This window comes from Crotalus tigris, unplaced genomic scaffold (genome assembly GCF_016545835.1).
Source record: "Crotalus tigris isolate CLP2741 ecotype Arizona unplaced genomic scaffold, ASM1654583v1 scf7180000019553.37968852642:3898890, whole genome shotgun sequence".
Lineage (NCBI taxonomy): Eukaryota > Metazoa > Chordata > Lepidosauria > Squamata > Viperidae > Crotalus > Crotalus tigris.
The window spans coordinates 2,462,584-2,481,121 of NW_024097591.1; the positions used below are offsets into that span (position 1 = coordinate 2,462,584).

General features: G+C 49.2%; 1 protein-coding gene and 1 long non-coding RNA gene across 5 annotated transcripts; both read left to right on the forward strand.

Annotated features, from left to right (window-relative positions):
• Positions 1-475: 475 nt before the first annotated feature.
• Positions 476-5,582, forward strand: SLC39A1 (solute carrier family 39 member 1). 4 transcript variants are annotated; one of them, XM_039363343.1, is made up of 6 exons: positions 481-607; positions 712-885; positions 1,002-1,271; positions 2,572-2,925; positions 4,299-4,429; positions 4,874-5,582. In XM_039363343.1, the coding sequence occupies exons 4-6, from the start codon at positions 2,727-2,729 to the stop codon at positions 5,576-5,578; spliced, it is 1,035 nt and encodes a 344-aa protein (XP_039219277.1). In that variant the 5' UTR covers positions 481-607; positions 712-885; positions 1,002-1,271; positions 2,572-2,726; the 3' UTR covers positions 5,579-5,582. The 4 variants fall into 4 exon arrangements, with proteins under 4 accessions (XP_039219276.1, XP_039219277.1, XP_039219279.1 ...); XM_039363345.1 differs by lacking the exon at positions 1,002-1,271; XM_039363344.1 differs by lacking the exon at positions 712-885 and having other exon boundaries at positions 490-607.
• A 4,004-nt stretch (positions 5,583-9,586) lies between these two features.
• Positions 9,587-12,758, forward strand: LOC120317147. The gene is made up of 3 exons (XR_005559144.1): positions 9,587-9,721; positions 11,261-12,303; positions 12,486-12,758. It is a non-coding gene; the product is annotated as an uncharacterized LOC120317147 (long non-coding RNA).
• The last annotated feature ends 5,780 nt before the right edge of the window (positions 12,759-18,538 follow it).

Consider the following 18,538-nt stretch of genomic DNA (forward strand, 5'->3'; position numbering starts at 1 on the left):
AATGGGGTTTTGTGTGTGTGTGTGTGTTGCATTTTAACTCCTATAACTCCAGCTGATTAGTAAATGAGGAATGGCGTTTTCTAGAAGAGGGTGGGGCTCTGACTCATCCGCCCCGCCCATGCTGCAACACTTTGTTGCGGCGCCCTTTGATCTCCCTCCAAGTTCCTTTCGCACGTGACAATCAACCCAGCTGAGCATCGCAGCTGAAAGCCCCCCCCTTTTTTTAATTTTTCCTGCATTGCGCCTTCCCGATTGGCCAGGCCTGCCTTGTCCGTCTTGGCATCCGCCAATCGGGACGCGAAGAAGAGCCTTCGGGTGCCGCCTGTTTCGAGCCTGTTTTTTTGTTTTTTTTTTAAATGTCGCCCTCGCCGCTCCTCCCCTTTCGAACGCCCAAAGCGCGAGAAGGAGGTTCTTCCCGCGCTCCCATTGGCCGAGCGGGAAACTTTTCTGCCCCCGGCCGCCACGCCCTTTCGAACGCGAGGCCGAGAAGCCCATTGGCGGGGGCGAGCTGGTTTCCTTCCTCTGTTTGGGCCCGGCCACGCCCCTTTGGAACGTCCGGACACTTTCCGAACGGCGCGGAGTTGGGGGGAGGCAGCGGAGGCCGTCGGTGAGTTGGGGGTCTCCCGCAGAGGGGGGGAGGGTCCCCCTTCCCCTTTTGGGAAAGGGGAATAGGGTCATAAAGGAGCCTTAAACCATAATTGCACCTTCCAGGTGGGCTGGGACCCCCAAGTCCCATGTTCCTCAGCCGCAAAGGAGGATGGGGATGGTAGTCCTGCTTCTGTAAGACCAAGGGGGGCGGGGTTGCTTTGGTGGTCTCTCCAAACACCAGCTAACCCCCTTCCCTGTTCCTCTTTGGAGCAAGACCCCCGGGACCATACATATCAGGTGTGTATCTCCTGTGTGCTGGACTATAGGGCCCATCATCCCCACAGAGGAAAAAGGGGAGGGGTAGTAGCCAGGCTACCCCCCACCAACTGACCTCCTTCCCTGTTCTGCTTTAGAGCAAGACACCCCACCCCGGGACCCTCCATTTTAAGAGTGTATCTCCTGGTGTGCTGGACTACAGGGCCCATCGTCCCCGGAGGGGAGGAGGTGGAATGTTGTGACCAACCATATCCTGGAGTTAACTTCATTTCTGCAGAGATGAGTTGCTGAAGCAGTTTTGCTGCCTGGATGTGTTTTCCTGCTGGGGGTTGATGGAACTCACTGCCACTGGATTTATTTTTGGGGGGGTTGTCTAAACCAGGCCTTGGGGATTGTTTCCTGAGAGGGTGAGGAACTTTTTTGTGTCTCTGATTCATGTATTTAGGATGGCAGCCTCAGAGCTGGGCTTTGATTTTGAGCTGGCAAATAAATTTATACATTTAAATGTAAGATAAATGTCAGTGTAAATATAAATTATTTTTATAATTTATACGTATGCATTTATATTTGCACTTATATTTACATGTAAATATAAATTATATTTAATTTATATTTATATGTAAACATAAGTGCTAATATAAATAATAAAGCTGGACAAATTAACTGCCTTTAAACAAATTTGTTTCTAGCTTGGCTGGCTAATCTTTCATTTCGGAAACCGGACCACCTTGGGAATTTGGGTGTGAATATTTCAGCTCCTGAAAAGCCGTTAGATTAGATGGCTTTAAAATGAAAAATAAAAGTTTCAAAAGCTGAAGCAGTTGAATGGAGGAAAAAAGTTTCTCTTAGCAACAAAATCCAAATAAAATAAAAACTGGCAAACGACCAGACCAGCTCTTGAATTACGGCTTACAGCCCGTTAGCCACGATAACTGGGGCTTGATGGAAACTGGAATTAAAGCCAGCAAGCATGCTTGAAGGATACACTGCCTTGACCCAGGGAAGCTCTTTTAAAATCAACCCGCTTTTTAGCAAGCAAAGCAGCCTGTTTCCCTCTCTTTATGATTTGTTCTTCTGCAAAAAAAAAAAGGCAACCTAAAGGGAAACGACTTAAAACCTGGGTTAATTTTAGTTCCCGCAATTTGGCAAAGTCCCACTAAGCTGTTTTGTTCCTTTTCCTCCCGGCGGTCTAGCTTGGCAGCAAACTAAATTAAGAATTAAAATGTACTTTTTTCTTTAAAAAAGAAAAAAAAAAGCTGCTCGGATCCCAGACCCAGCTGGCCTCTTTCCCAGAAACTCTGCAGACTGTCCAGAAATCTTGTTTTTTTCCCCTCTGTTTGACCCTGGGTGTAAGTCAAGAGGGGTGGATTATGGGTTGGGTGGGGTTAACAGCTGCTTTCCCTCTGCCTGGAAGGGGCAAATTCCTGGAATTGGTGATTTGAGTCACTTGCAGATCTGCGAATCCTCTTTGGTTGGTGGCTCAAATTACAGCCACCACGGAGCCCGACATTTCTGTTGCTAAACGAGAAGATGGTTGAGTGAATTTTGCACCGTTTTACGACGTTTTGTACCACCGTTCACCGTTAAGTGAACGACGGAGCTTCAAAACTGGGCTGTAAGGACCTTTGGGGAAGTTGGTCGTAACTTGGAACGGCTGCTAAATGAGGACTAATTGTAATCTGGTTCCCCCCCCCGCCTCCCCATTAGGTTGGCTCCTTGCTGATGGTCAGTGCAAGCGGAAGCCAGCAGAGCATGGGCAAGGCACCACGGGCTTAAAGAGCTGGGTGCGAAGTTTGCCCGTGGGATTCACTTGGCAAATTTTGGAGACCTCTCCCCCCATCGAAAAGTCTACGGATTGGAGCATGTTCGGGATGGCTGAAGCGTGGGACTCGGATACGAAACTGGTCTGGAACCCGTACGGGACCACCGCGCGCTCGGTGCAAGCCCTGGAGCTGAAACTGGGTTCGCTGGTGCTGCTCCTGTTGGTGACCTTGCTTTGCGCCTTCATCCCCTTGTGGTTGTTCCGAAGGCCGGGGTCTGCCCTCAACACTGGAAGCCTTGGTACGTGGCTGGGGGGGGGTCAGGGATTTGCTGGGTCTGGGGTCCAGGGTGGGCATTTGGAGGGGGGGGTCTCTTCTCCCTGCATGGGATCAGTCTGGATTGAATCAGAATCGGGACTGAATCAGAAGCAGAACTGAATCAATTTGATTTGAATCAGACTCAGAACTTGAACTGAATCAGACTCGAATTTGAATTGACTCAATCAGAATCTGAACTGAATCTGAGTTGAATCAAAATTGAATCTCAAATCAGAACTGAATCTGAATTGAATCAAAATTGAATCTGAACTGAATCAGAATCAGAACTGAATCTGAGTTGAATCAAAACTGAATCTGAATTGAATCAGAATTAGAACTGAGTCGAAGTTGAATCAGAATTAGCAAATTTCTTTTTCCTGTTTTTGCACACCTGATAATACACGTAGTCCTGGTCTTAATTGGCCACAGCCAGGATCAGAATTTTTTTTAAAAAAAACCCTTCATTTTGAGTCCATTCCAAGACTAACCTGGTTTACAGGCTGTTTAAACACACACACACACACACACACACACACACACACACACACACACACACACACCGGTTGCATCTGAAGGGGTTAATGATGGTTTACTTATCTACTTTTATTTCAAAATCATGCTTGAGCATCTAATCTTTCCTTTTGGCCTTGAGAAAAGCAGCAATTGGGGAGGGGGAATGTTATTTGCTGTTTTTAGAAATGCTTCTGTTTTTAAAAAGAGCATTAAAAAAAAAGAATGCATCGGATTGGCTTCTCTCTTAAATTTTTGGGGCTGATTAAAACTGCCTGGTTTACTTTTTAGCCTCTGTGTCTGCCGAAATAATAAAAACAGGAAGTTAAATATTTATTGGACATTCTTGATCTTGAGGAAGGCCCCAGCAAAACATAGTTTTTGGCTTAGGGTAGAGGCTGGCCATCAGGATGTGTGCTGTCCGATTTAAATAATGTTTTCTTTTTTTCCTGGAAGTGGAGGGGGGAATATTGAGGAACTCGTGTTTGGAAGAAGAGTCAAAAAAAGGGGGAAATGTAGCCGGTCACACTTTAAAAAAAAATGGCTCAAAACAAACAATGCTGTTGAGAAAGCAGGGTTTTTTTCTTTAAAAGTTCAGTATTTGAACCCAAATAGAATCCAATCTTTTTTTTTTTCCTAAACAGAACGTTTTGGCTATGTTTCAGGATGGCTTCCCCCCATCTCTCCTGCCCCTTTTGTCTATAAAAAATAAAAATCTCCTTGCAAAAAATAAAAAAAATGAGTTATTTCGCAGCTGAATGCGAGTTGGTGTTCCTGGTTCATGCTGGTAAAAAAAGCCTTTTGTAATTTTTCCACCTTTTTCCTCTTGTTTTCTTCCTATAACAGGTCCTCAAAGGAAAACTCTTAGCCTGGTGAGCTGTTTTGCCGGCGGCATCTTCTTGGGAACGTGTCTTCTGGATCTGCTTCCTAGTTATCTCGCCAGCCTGAACGAAGCCCTGGAGGATCTGCACGTCACGGTGAGTGAAGCTGTGAAAGGGGCCGCCTTTGCAGATCCCACGATCTAGGTTTTAATTCTCTCTCTCTCGAGGGAAAAAGCACATTCGGGGTTACAGCGTATCGGTGCCCTGTTTTGGCCTTGTGCAATGGTGACGGGAAAAGAGGTCGCCAGAGTTTCTTTTGTGCGAACGGTGTACTAATGAATTCCTGTTCCTGCTCCCTCTCTCTCACCACTGCATTTTGATTTTCTGGCTTGCTTTTCTTTCTTCTGCGTGAGAGTAGTCCTTCCCGGCAGTGCTTCAAGATAATCGGGTTTCCTGTCTAGCTTCAAAGGGAAAGGCAGAATCCGGAGCAGGGAGCTTGAAGCTGAATAATAATAAATAATAATGTTGGAAGGGACCTCGGAGGTCATCTAGTCCAACCCGCTGATGTCTCCTTTTCTCTCTCTCTCTTTCCCTGGACAGCTCCGCTTCCCGTTACAGGAATTCATCCTGGCGATGGGTTTCTTCATCGTTCTGGTTCTGGAGCAGGTTGTGTTGGCTTACAAGGACCCTTCAGGATCCCTGGAGGAGACTGAAGCTCTCTTGAGCTCCGCTTCCCATCAGCATCCCTCCCTGCAGGAGCAGGCGCGGCCGGAGGGATCCCAGTGGCCCCCGCTCGCTCGGGACCGCCTGGCTGGCGAGCGCACCCACGTCCACGTGGACTTCAACGCCCACTCGGCCATCCGCCTGGTGGTCCTTTTCCTGGCTCTCTCGCTGCACTCGGTCTTTGAAGGGCTGGCCGTGGGGCTGCAGGAAGACGGCACCCAAGCCCTGGAGATCTGCCTGGCCCTGCTGATCCACAAGGGAGCCATCGCCTTCAGCCTGAGCCTCAAGCTGCTGCAAGGGAGGCTGCGTCCCCGCGTGGTGGCCATCTGCCTGGTGATCTTCTCCGCCATGTCCCCCTTCGGCATCGGGCTGGGGGTGGCTCTGACCGAGGTCCCCATGGCTGCCCTGTCCCGCCTCTCCCGCAGCGTCCTGGAAGGCCTAGCCACGGGGACCTTTGTCTACATCACCTTTTTGGAGATTCTGCCCCACGAACTCGGCTCTTCCGAGCAGCGCATCCTCAAGGTTATCGTTCTGCTGCTGGGATTCGCTCTCGTCACCAGCGTTTTGTTCGTGAAGGTCTGAGCGGGGCGGGTGGGGGGTGGCGTGGGGCCGGGGAGGGGAGAAAAACCAGCCCCTGCCAGATACACTCTGCGGGGAGAACCACCTCTTCCATGCCACCGATTCCTCCTTACAGAATTAGCCAAACTTTTTCTTGGTTCCCCCCCCCATTTCCCCCCCCCCCGGTGCCAAAAATGACTCTTATCACTCTTGCAATCAGTCTCAACTCAAAAAACTGGCAGCAAGCTCCTGTGACTTTGAATTGCCTCCTCCAAACTTGCAAATCCATCCCGGAGGAACAGAACGGAAGATTCCCACATCACCACTCCGTTGAAAACTCCCAATATTTTCCACCGGGTAATTCTAGAGCTCCGCAGTGGGGCTAGGAATTTTTTCAATTTGGTTGAAAACGGGGCTGTTTGGGTTCGTTAATAAATTGGGTCGGGATGGGGAAGGGGGGGGGAGATATTTTTGGTGCCAACCATCTCCATTCCACTTCGGAGTGAGAGAACCACTTTGCCTTAAATTTTTTCCAGTGCCTTAAAATGTGTACGGTTTGACCCACGTGGGGAGACCAAGTTAATCCAGCACTACTTGATGGCTTACGGAGAAGCTGGTTACATCAAGCTGTGGTTGAACCGCAGGCAGCTGAATAAGTCACCATGGGCAGCCTAAGGCAGTCGGTGTCACGTTGCCCGATTGTGATGCTTGCTGAATGAGGAAACTAACCAGGTTGCTCAGAAAGCATCCCATGAACGGGGAGGGCAAGGAGGCAAAAGGAGCACGGGACCGTCAATTTTTGTGCATTTTATTGTGTTGAAAAATCTATTTGGGAGTGAAGGGCAGAGCAATTCTCCCTCCCTCCCCTTTTTTTACATTTTAAAAAAGTTTTGAAAGTTTTCCTTCCTCGTGGCAGAGATTATTTTACTTACCCCCTCTGCCCAGTTCCTGCATCACAACTTCCATTGTCCCCAGCCCACTGGGGAGGATGGGAGAGAGAATCTGATGCATCTAGCAAATTTGGGGGCTGTTTTTTTTGTTGTTGTTGTTGTTTTTGCAATTCTGCAGCATCCCAGTTTGCAGTGGGGGGGGGCGTGTTCAGAGGGATTGCGAGGAGAGACGGCAACTCTCTTAGCAAAGGGGAAGTTGTGTGATTGTGGTGAGTGGAACTGACAAGCTGGGACTCTGCTTAGGTTAGAGCAAATCGAATAAAAGCATTTTTTATTTTAACTACATGCCGTTTGGTTTCTGTGTGGTGTTTATTCCTGTTGTGGGAGGGGGTTTGGGGGGGGAACAGATCTCTGGTGGATTTTTTTTCCAGTGCTTTCATTAACTTGGAGATCTGGGATCAAATTAGAGCTATAAGTGAGCCGTGTTATGCATCGGTGTAGTGGATTATTTTCAGGGGAGTGAATTGCTTCCAAACTTCCAAGTTTCTAGTCCTTAGGAGGAATATGTCATCTGGGTGGCAAAGGGATTCAGAGCAGCCCTCCCCCCTTTTTATCACGTTATTTCCCCCCCTCTAAGTAATACAATAGCTGTAGTTAAGGCCCAGCATCAAACCCTCAAAGACTTTTATCGGCTAAGTAAAAAAAAATTGAGAATTGACCTCCCCTGGGAGCACAATGCTGGCTGATCTGCCCTCTTCAGCTCTAAATCTTAATTAATGCACAATGAAATAGACCCAGGGTTCGATTTAGTGTGCTCTAATTGGCATTTTTTTAACCTAGCTCCAGCTTTGAAAGGGGCTGATTTATCCTGCAAAAAGACACTTAATTTTTTTTTGGGGGGGGGGGGTTCCTTAAAAAAACAAAACCATGTATGCTGCACAGACACGAGCACCCTTCCTGCTTCTTTTGCTCCTGCCAGAGTTTAATTGTGCTTTAATGCTGCTGAGTTGTTATTTTTTTAAATGATGCTTGCTTCATTTGCAAAAAGTCTGCCCTGCCGGGACAGGCGGCAGTAGCTTCGGGCTACAAAAACGGATCGTGCCAAGAGCTCAGGCTGCTCCCTCAATTAAGATTTATTAGATTTATCGAGCGTGCTTCCTAAGCAGTGAAGCAGTGTCAGGCTGCCTAGCATGGCTTGAAAGATTTTAGCTTCCTTTCTCTTGCCGGTTATTCCTCAGACTTATGACCACAATTGGGGAAAGCAGAATTGGGGGAAATTAGGCAGTTCATCAGTCGCTCCTGATTTTGCAAGCTGAATCAGAAACAGAATAGAGCTGGGAGGACCCTGGAGGTCTTCTAGTCCAGCCCCCTGCTCAAGCAGGGGATCCTATACCATGTTAGACAAGCGACTGTCCAGTCTCTTCTTAAAAACCTCCAGTGAGAAGGAGGGAAGGAAGGAAGGAAGGATAGATCAACAGCTGGAAGGGACCTTGGAGGTCTTCTAGTCCAGCCCCCTGCTCGAGCAGATCCTATCTAGGCTATGACACAAAACTTAAAAAAGCAGATCCGCCTCGGGAGAATTAGGAGACAGACAAACAAAACATCCTGAACCAGTCCAGAAGCCGAAAGCTGCTGAGCGCTGCTGGGCTTTGAACAAAGAGTGTAATAGCACTTAGACTTATATACCACTTATATAAGTCAGAGCTGAAGAAGCGAAACATCTTCAAGGAAAAACAAGGAAGTCCAGTTGCCTGTTGAAAAATCACCTTTGGGACAACCATGTCCTGGATGACTGAGAATCTCCATAGACATTTGTCTGAAATGGTATATAGGCCCCTATCTGGAGGGCGCAGCAGGGTGGAAAATGTGGAGAGGGGTCTCATTAAAAGTTTTATTAAAATCCTTATGATCGGGATATAAATGTATTGGGCTTCTTTTGAAAACATTTAACTGTGGCTGGGAAGAGTTCCAATAATAGAAAAAGGAAGAAATAGTTTCAAATTTGAGTCCATTTCTTTCACTGGGCAAGACACTTTGTATCAAAGTCTTTATTATAACATGTTAGCAGAATCCCTAGAAAAGCAAAACAAAGCAAAGCAAAGCAAATCAGTCCTGGTTTTTTTTTTTTTCTTAAAAGAAAAAGACTGAAAATAATAACAAATTCAAAATAAAACCAAGACTTTGAGCCTGGCAAGATTGTGACAGGATGGAGAAGATGCAAGCAAAAAAACAGAAAAAGAGCTTTAAATGTTAGGTGGAGGGGATGACCCACCAACCAGAAGGGCAATCTGTTGCAAGAGAAACAATCCCCATCACACACACACACACACACACATCCAAGGCCGGCTAATGGGACCTGTAGTCCAAAGTATCTCATATATACTGTACATATAACCATAATTTCATTTTTATTATTTTTGGTATGTATTACATTTTCAGATTTTTTTTGTAAAAACAGTGAGCATTTTAAGCAGGGGGGAAACCTGCTCAACAGGAGCAAAAAAAAAAAAAAAAAGCTCTGTTGCAAGAAGAGACCATCTCTATCAACACCCCCCCACCCCGGAGGTGGCTGATGGGACTTGCAATCCAAAGCATTCCTCATCAGAAGCCCAAAGTCACCCTCGGGATCTCTCAATCCTAAAAAGCACTGCTGCAAAAATGTTGGGGATGTTTTAAAAACTGGGGCCCCCCGTGCACAAGGGGAGACCCGCTGGCAGCCTGGCGGATGGGGTTTGTAGTCCAAGGGTCCCCTAGGAGGCGGGGCGAAGCCTTGAGAAGAAGGCATTGCACGCACACGCACCCCCAGCCTGGCAGCCGCCTAATCGCCTTCACCTGTGCGGCCGAAGCCCACCTGGCCGTGATGAGCCTTCCCGCGCTCCACGGCCGTCTCCACGGCAACCGCCCCGCGAGCCTGGGAACCAGCCGAGCGATCGCACCTGTGCTTGCGCGCGAACGAGCGCGCGCCCTTCCCGCCCAGCGCCCTGGGGCCACCTTTCTGGACGCCCATCACGCCCGCCATTGGCTGCTCCGAAAACGCGTCCCTCGGATTGGCTGAGCGGCCTCTCCTCGCGCCGAGAGGCGGGGACGTTTAAAAAGTCGGCGGGCTCCTCAGCCTGAGGGCAAAAAGCGGAGCGAGCGCAGACGCCGCTCCCGCGTCCCTCGGTGCCCGAAAGGGTGGCTGCTGCGGGGCGCCGGGGGGCTCAAATGCCTCTCTCCGGCGCTCCCGCGGCCCAAGCCCTCGAGCTCGAGGCCGGGCAGGGCCTTTTGAGCTTTTGAGGTAATTCTAGCGGGGGCTTTTCCAGCTGTGAGGGGCCTGAGGGGGGCGCGAGTCCTTGAGCGAATGAAGAGCTTATTGCTCTCGGGGAGTCAGGATAGCCCCCGGGGTCGCTTTAAGCGCGGCGTGTCTTCTTTGGAGTAAAACGCCAGGAGGGGGGGGGGCTGAGGTGATACCTCAAGGGGGCTTCACTCAAAGGACGCCAATACCGCAGGTCACTAAAGACGGTACTTATTCTCCGTCTTTCCCTCGGGGAATAACGCAAAGCGCGGTGCCTTGAAGTCATTCTAGCCAGAGCCCAACTTCTTAAAAGTTGGGTGGACCCTGAGGTAATTTCAGCCATGTCCTTTTAGAAAAAAAAAAGGATCAAGCCACCACGGGTGAATAAGAGTGAAAATTAGCTTGGGAGTAAAGTCTGAGATAATCTTAGCCATTGCAGAAAGCTGAGCCAATTTTAGGCAGGTGCAGTTAAAAGGGCTAAATGACCACAGGTGAATAAGCATTAAAATTAGCTGAAAGGGAAAATGGCTTCTGTCCCTGGAGTTGCCTTTCTTGAAATAAAGTCAGCTCTTGAAGAATTCTTCAGCTAATTTTAGCCAAGGTGCACATTTTAAAATGTTGGTGGAACCTGAGCTAATCTCAGCCGTGTCCTTTTAGAAGGACCAAGCCCCCATAGGTAACTCAGAATTAAAAATACTTTTAAAGGTAAAGATAAAATTACTCAGGAGCTGACCTTGCTCTCAGGAATAAAGTGATTTCTTGGGACTTAAGGTAACTTTAGTGGGCTCAGGTCCTTAAAAGAAGCAAAATATGTAGAGGACTAGCTACTTGAAGTAACTAAACAAAAAAGTTAACTAAAATTACTTCAGGTCAGGGGATTGGACTTATTTTCTTGAAATAAAGTCAGTTCCGGAGGCCTGAAGTAATTTTAGCCAAGGCTCAGGTTCTTAGAGTAAAATATTAGTGGAACCTGAGATAATCTCAACCTGGGCAGCCATTTGTCTGAAATGGTATAGGGTTTCCTGCCTGAGCAGGGGGTTGGACTAGATGACCTCCAAGGTCCCTTCCAACTTTATTATTATTTTGCCCTTTTAAAAGGGTCCCAAACCACCACAGGGAATAAGAGTTAAAATTAGCTTGGGGGTAAAGTCTGAAAAAATCTTAGCCATGTCCTTGCAGTCTAAAAAGTATTTCAAGTAAGTAGAGGTGAAAGTTAACTAAAATTACTTCAGGCCCAGGACCTGGCTTAACTCTCAGGAAATTGCTTCAGTACCTGGAGTTGCCCTTATTTTCTCCCAGGTCAACTCTTGGGACCTGAGGAAATTTTAGTCAAGGCTCAAGTCCTTAAATGAAGCAAAACATGTAAAAGACCACTAGTTGCATGGTCTGAAGAATTCTCAAGGGGACAATGTTTCAATTCATTGTATATTGTCTTCTTTCACTCATAGGATCAAACACAAAAATCCCCTTTGATTGATTGTTTTTCTAGTCTCTGAACATAAGCTGGTCATTTGGTGATGTTGATTTTTTTTAATTTCAAAGGCATGAATCCATATAGATGAAGAAGAAGACATCAACAGTAAGAGATGGCTTAATTCATTCTCCAGTATATCATGAAAGTGTGGAAGCCTGGCAGTTACTGTTTGCAACATGTTTATTCCTGCAAAAATTGTTTACAAAGTATCAATAGTAAAAAGAAATTCTGAGCTGTCACAATTTTAGCTATTAGCTGCGGTTCTTAGAATTAGACAGGGTCCCAGGAGCATCCCACATACCCCCAGACATGGCGATTTTGGTGATGCCCCCCTTGGTGGAGGTCTTTCGGTCCCTGAGCTTCCACTCTGTGACACTCACACTGAATGAGCCGGGGAAGCAAACTGCTACCTGTCTCATTGAATCCCTGAGCAAACACTGTGGGGGACTCACACTGGAAGTCCTTTCTGGGGTGGGGCTGGGTGACCCTTTCAGTCCCTGAGCACGCACTGAGGGCGAATCACACTGGTCGAGTGAACAGGGTCCAATGCCTGAGGACCCCCTCAGTGAGACTCAAACTGGAAGGCAATCCTTTGCAATCGCCTCACACTAGAAATAAGGCGTCCTTGGTGCTCTCTGAGCTTGGTGGTTTTCTTGTAGACGTTTCATTAGCAAACTAGGGAACATCATCAGTGCTAGGAGAAGGGAGTGTGGTTTGCTGTCAGGTTATGTTAGAGTGGCTTCTTTCAGTGTTGTTGAAAATCGTCTTAGTGGTTCTTTGTTGTGCTATTTGTTGTTAGCTTCTTTGACCGTTCCTTGATTGCGGTATTGTTTTCTTGCCAGGGCGATGGTTTTTAGAACCCGAAATAAAACCTCAACGGCCATTTTTAATATTAGCTGTGGCCGTTGACCTAGAAAAGAGGTTAGGGTTTTCTATCTTTGCAGACTGAGTGGAGGAACGATCGCACACCTGCTGCCAAAAGATCCTCGAAAGAGACAAGTCTTGCTGGGCACGACTGGGGAAGAAACAGAAGCAGAAGAAGAAAGAAGAGAGCATGAAAATGTCTCCAGCTCAAGTCCTTCGGCTGTGATGTGGCCTCCTACGCTGTGCGGTAAGTTTAGCCGAGTCTTGTATTCTTCAGAGTTTTGGGATATGGAGGGAGGTGGATGGTCCTTCCTAGGTAGGTAACACCTGCAACTGAGCTAATAGTGAGCACTACGTACTGTGCATTCTTAGGAATAAAACTCCAATGGCAGCTGAAGTAATGTTAGGGGTTTTTTTTTTATCTCAAAGGCATGTATTCTACACCATATTCTACACCACCTTAGAAGGCAGAAGACTCAGCTGTCAGCCTGCAGCATTGATGGAAGAAGAAGGAACAGAACGCAAGAACGAATATGATCTCTATCAAGAATGCCCCTTCACCAAGTCAATCACAACTCATCTTTAGATAATAGATTTTATACCATTCTTGCCTGCTGTAAATTTAGCCATGGCAATGGTTATTAGAACCAAAAAAACCCTCCTCAGTGGCTCTATTTAATGCTAGGCATGGCTGTTGATGGATTATAGATTTTATAATTTTCTGCCTGGCGTAATTTTAGCCCTGGCAATGGTTCTTAGAACCAGAAATAAAACCTCATTGGCCCTTTTAAATGACCAGTATGGCCAGTGCTTGGTAACAGATTTTATAGTTTTCTGCCTGGCGTAATTTTAGCCCTGGCAATGGTTCTTAGAACCAGAAAGAAAACCTCATTGGCCCTTTTAAATGATCCAGTGCTTGGTAACAGATTTTATAGTTTTCTGCCTGGCGTAATTTTAGCCCTGGTGATGGTTCTTAGAACCAGAAAGAAAACCTCATTGGCCCTTTTAAATGATCAGTATGGCCAGTGCTTGGTAACAGATTTTATAGTTTTCTGCCTGGCGTAATTTTAGCCCTGGTGATGGTTCTTAGAACCAGAAAGAAAACCTCAACGGCCCTATTTAATGCTAGATGTGGCCGTTGATCTATAGAAGATTTTGTAGTTTTTGAATCTCTGAGATTGAGTGGAGGAACAATTGTGCACCTGGTGCCAATGTTCCTTGAAAGGGACATGGGCAGAGGAAGAAGGAAAAGAACGAAGAAGAAAGAAGAGAGGATGAAAATGTCTCCAGCTCAAGACCTTCAGCTGTGATGTGGCCTCCTACGTTGTGAGGTAAGTTTAGCCGGGACTTGTATTTTTCAAAGTTTTAGGATATGGAGGGAAGGTGGGTGGTCTTCCACTACTGGATGGTCCTTCCTAGGTAGGTAACACCTGCAACAGAAGTAATAGTAAGCACTGCATACTGTGCATTCTTAGAAGTAAAACTCCAATGGCAGCTGAAGTAATGTTAGGTCTTTTTTTTATCTCCAAGGCATGTACTCTACACCACCTTAGAAGACAGAAGACTCAGCTGTCAGCCTGCGGCGTTGATGGAAGGAGGAACCGAATGCAAGAACGAATGTGATCTCCCTCAAGAATGCCCCTTTACCAAGTCAATCACAACTCACCTTTACATGATAGATTTTAGAGCATTCTTGCCTGCTGTAAATTTAGCCATGGCAATGGTTATTAGAACCAAAAAATCCTCCTCAGTGGCCCTATTTAATCCTAGGCATGGCTGTTGATGGATTATAGATATAGTTTTCTGCCTGGCGTAATTTTAGCCCTGGCGATGGTTCTTTGAACCAGAAAAAAAACTTCACTGGCCCTTTTAAATGACCAGTGTGGCCAGTGCTTGGTAACAGATTTTATAATTTTCTGCCTGGTGTAATTTTAGCCATGGCAATGGTTCTTAGAACCAGAAATAAAACCTCATTGGCCCTTTTAAATGACCAGTGTGGCCAGTGATTGATAATAGATTTTATAGTTTTCTGCCTGGTGTAATTTTAGCCATGGCGATGGTTCTTAGAACCAGAAAGGAAATCCCTCAATGGCCCTTTTTAATGCTAGGTGTGGTCATTGATCTGTGAAAGATTTTTGAATCTCTGAGATTGAGGGGAGGAACATTTGCACACCTGCTGCCAAATGTTTCTCTAAGGAGACAAGATTTGCTGGGCACAGCAGAGGAAGAAGGAAAAGCGAAAGAAGAAGAAACGAAGAGAGCAAGAAAATGTCTCCAGCCTAACCGTTTTAGCCTTCGGCTGTGATGTGACCTACACTGTGAGGTAAGTTTAGCTGAGTCTTGTATTCTTCAAAGTTTTGGGATATGGAGGGACTGGATGGTCTCCCACTAATGGTCCCTTATGCCTAGGTAAGTAAGGGTAATACCTGCATCTGAGGTAATAGTAACTATGGTGTATTGTGCATTTTTAATAGTAAAACTCTAGTGGCAGCTGATGTAACTTTGATTTGTTTTTTAATCTCAAAGGCGTGCACGCTACACCACCTTAGAAGACAGAATACTCAGCTGTCAGCTTGTGGCGTTGATGGAAGAAGGAATTGAACGCAAGAAGGAATATGATCTGCATCAAGAATGAATATGATCTCCATCAAGAATGTCCCTTCACCAAGTCAATCACCTTTAGATGATAGATTTTATACCATTCTGTAGTTCTTACCACATGGGAGGGGCCACAGAAGCATCCCACATGCCAACCCATCGTGTAAATAATAGTGATGACTTATTTGTAGAGACCTTTCAATCCCTCAGCTTCTCCTGTGTGACACTCACACTGAATTTTGTGTCTCTCTGGAGGTCTCCCTGGGACGATGGAGGGAGGGGCATCTCAAGGGGTCTTCACAAAGACAGCTTAACCCGCAACTCAAAAGAGGAGTAGCAAGACCAGAGCAGTTTATGCCTACCAAGGGGAGGGCTGGCGGGGGGGGGGGGCGCACAGGCAAACATCAAGGGCAGTGTGGCTGCTGGGAATGCTTGCGCCTTGGGAGGGAAGAGCGGGCAACTGGCAAGGGCTGGGGGGCTGATGCGACTGCTTGCGCCTTGGGAGGGAAGGGCGGGCAAATGGCAAGGGCTGGGGGGCTGATGCGACTGCTTGCGCCTTGGGAGGGAAGGGAGGGCAACTGGCAAGGGCTGGGGGGCTGATGCGACTGCTTGCGCCTTGGGAGGGAAGGGCGGGCAACTGGCAAGGGCTGGGGGGCTGATGCGACTGCTTGCGCCTTGGGAGGGAAGGGCGGGCAAATGGCAAGGGCTGGGGGGCTGATGCGACTGCTTGCGCCTTGGGAGGGAGGGCGGGCAAATGGCAAGGGCTGGGGGGCTGATGCGACTGCTTGCGCCTTGGGAGGGAGGGCGGGCAACTGGCAAGGGCTGGGCGGCTGATGCGACTGCTTGCGCCTTGGGAGGGGAGGGCGGGCAACTGGCAAGGGCTGGGGGGTTGATGCGACTTCTTGCGCCTTGGGAGGAGAGGGAGGGCAACTGGCAAGGGCTGGGGGGCTGATGCGACTGCTTGCGCCTTGGGAGGGAAGGGCGGGCAACTGGCAAGGGCTGGGGGGCTGATGCGACTGCTTGCGCCTTGGGAGGGAAGGGAGGGCAAAGGGCAAGGGCTGGGGGGCTGATGCGACTGCTTGCGCCTTGGGAGGGAAGGGCGGGCAACTGGCAAGGGCTGGGGGGCTGATGCGACTGCTTGCGCCTTGGGAGGGAAGGGCGGGCAACTGGCAAGGGCTGGGGGGCTGATGCGACTGCTTGCGCCTTGGGAGGGAAGGGAGGGCAACTGGCCAGGGCTGAGGGGCTGATACGACTGCTTGTGCCTTGGGAGGGAAGGGCGGGCAACTGGCAAGGGCTGAGGGGCTGATGCGACTGCTTGCGCCTTGGAGGGAAGCGGGCAAATTGCAAGGGTTGATGCGACTGCTTGCGCCTTGGGAGGAGGGGAGGGCACTGGCATGGGCTTAGGGGCTGATGCGACTGTTTGCGCCTATGGGAGGAGGGGATGGAAGGGAGGGCAACTGGCAAGGGCTGGGGGGCTGATGCGACTGCTTGCGCCTTGGGAGGGGAGGTCGGGCAAATGGCAAGGGCTGGGGGGCTGATGTGACTGCGCCGGGAGGGAAGGGAGGGCAACTGGGGGCTGGGGGGCTGATGCGACTTTTTGCGCCTTGGGAGGGGAGGGCGGGCAAATGGCAAGGGCTGGGGGGCTGATGCGACTGCTTGCGCCTTGGGAGGGGAGGGCGGGCAACTGGCAAGGGCTGGGGGGCTGATGCGACTGCTTGCGCCTTGGGAGGGGAGGGCGGGCAACTGGCAAGGGCTGGGGGGTTGATGCGACTTCTTGCGCCTTGGGAGGGGAGGGCGGGCATGGCAAGGGCTGGGGGGGCTGATGCGACTGCTTGCGCCTTGGGAGGGAGGGGAGGGCAAAGGGCAAGGGCTGGGGGTTGATGCGACTGCTTGCGCCTTGGGAGGGAAGGGAGGGCAAAGGGCAAGGGCTGGGGGGCTGATGCGACTGCTTGCGCCTTGGGAGGGAAGGGCGGGCAAATGGCAAGGGTTGATGCGACTGCTTGCGCCTTGGGAGGGAGGGGAGGGCAAATGGCAAGGGCTGTGGGGCTGATGCGACTGCTTGCGCCTTGGGAGGGAAGGGTGGGCAAATGGCAAGGGCTGGGGGGCTGATGCGACTGCTTGCACCTTGGGAGGGAGGGGCGGGCAAATGGCAAGGGCTGGGGGGCTGATGCGACTGCTTGCGCCTTGGGAGGGAGGGGAGGGCAAATGGCAAGGGCTGGGGGGCTGATGCGACTGCTTGCGCCTTGGGAGGGAGGGGAGGGCAAATGGCAAGGGCTGGGGGGCTGATGCGACTGCTTGTGCCTTGGGAGGGAAGGGTGGGCAACTGGCAAGGGCTGGGGGGCTGACGGGAGTGCTTGCGCCTTGGGAGGGAAAGGAAGGCAAAAGCCACACTGGCCTTGGTGTTCACCTGTGCACCCCCCCAGCCTCTCTCTCCCCCCCCACACCGGCCTTGCTCCTCCTCCCCTGTTTCATTTGAGTTGTGAGCCAAGCTGTCTTTGTGAAGCCCCCTTGAGGTGCCCCTCCCTCCTTCTCTGGTCCCCCCATACACACCCTCGCCTGACTGCCTGCCCAATGGCCCCATCAGCTTTGACTGCTGCCACCACTCCCCCTCCCTCCGGTCCTGGGGACAGAGCTGTAAGGGCCAAGCATGTGGAGCAGCCACAGCCCACAGGCCCTGCGCTCCCCCATCGCACGCTGCCCCAGCAGCACTGTGGCTCCTGCCTGCCACCCGATTGGCTGGGGCTACTCATCCCGTGCACCCAAAGTCCCGGGACAAAGAGTATCAGGTGAATTGGCGGGCCAAAGGGCAGAGGGCCAAGGGCCCATTGGTGGTGGTGGGCAGCAGAGGAGGAAAGTTGCCTGTGAATGGGCTGAGGCGAGTGGCAGGGGGTGAAGGAGGCGTGGCCAAGGGTCCTTGCCTAAACACCCCATTCTGCTCCTGATGGGGGTCTTCCAGCCCCTGAGTTACCACTCTGTGACCCTCACCCTGAATGAGAAAGTGGCCCGTCGGCTCCCAGGCTCGTTCAGTCCCTGAGCAGACACTCTGTGAGATTCACCCTGGAAGGGAGACCCTTTCCGTCGCTGAGTGAGCAGCGAGGGCAAATCACACGGCAGGAGTCAACAACGGTCAACTACAAGCCTCTTCCGTTGCCTGAGGATCCCCAGCTGAGTCTCAAACTGGAAGGGAATCCTTTTGAATCACTTCCCTCCCACCTTCATACCCTGAGAAATAATGTCAGTTGCAGCCAGATCTCTTAGAATCAAAAGTAAATCTGGTGTTGAACTTGGTTATGAGGTATTGCCATCTGAATAAATTAATAACTAGATTTTTTTGCTAGGGTGAGACGTTTGGTCCTTGAACTGGAAAATAAATGTTGGCCTTTTTCAATTCTAGATGTGGCCATTGAAACCCTGAGTAGATTTCTTGCCTGGCTTAATTTAGGCAGGATGTTGGTTCTTAGAACCAGAAAACATCTCAATGGCCCTTTTTAATGCTGGGTGTGCCGGTGATTGATAATAGATTGTATAGTTTTCTGCCTGGCATAAATTTAGCCACAGCCATGGTTCTTAGAACCAGACAGAAAACCTCAGCGCCCTTTTAAATGACCAGTGTGTGGCCAGTGATTGATAAAAGGTTTATATTTTTCCACCTGGGAATAATTTTATCCTTGGCTGCTGTTTAAAATGTGTAAGTTATGTTTTGACTGGTAAATAATCATGACACACAGTATTTATGAGACTTATATACAACTTTAAGTGCAAGCACTCTCTAAGCGGTGTACACCAGTAAGCAATGTAGATATATATTTACATTGCCCCCAACAATCTGGGTCCTCAGTATGTGACAGTATGTGGCTGTCACTTCTATAATTTTGATTTCTTGT

What these genes read in the sequence shown, in the direction of transcription:
- SLC39A1 (XM_039363342.1), top strand. Translation starts at nt 2,727, where the DNA reads ATGTTCGGGATGGCTGAAGCGTGGGACTCGGATACGAAACTGGTCTGG. An exon ending in CCTCAACACTGGAAGCCTTG is followed by an intron (nt 2,926 to 4,298) that starts GTACGTGGCTGG and finishes TTCCTATAACAG; the next exon opens with GTCCTCAAAGGAAAACTCTT. An exon ending in TGGAGGATCTGCACGTCACG is followed by an intron (nt 4,430 to 4,873) that starts GTGAGTGAAGCT and finishes TTCCCTGGACAG; the next exon opens with CTCCGCTTCCCGTTACAGGA.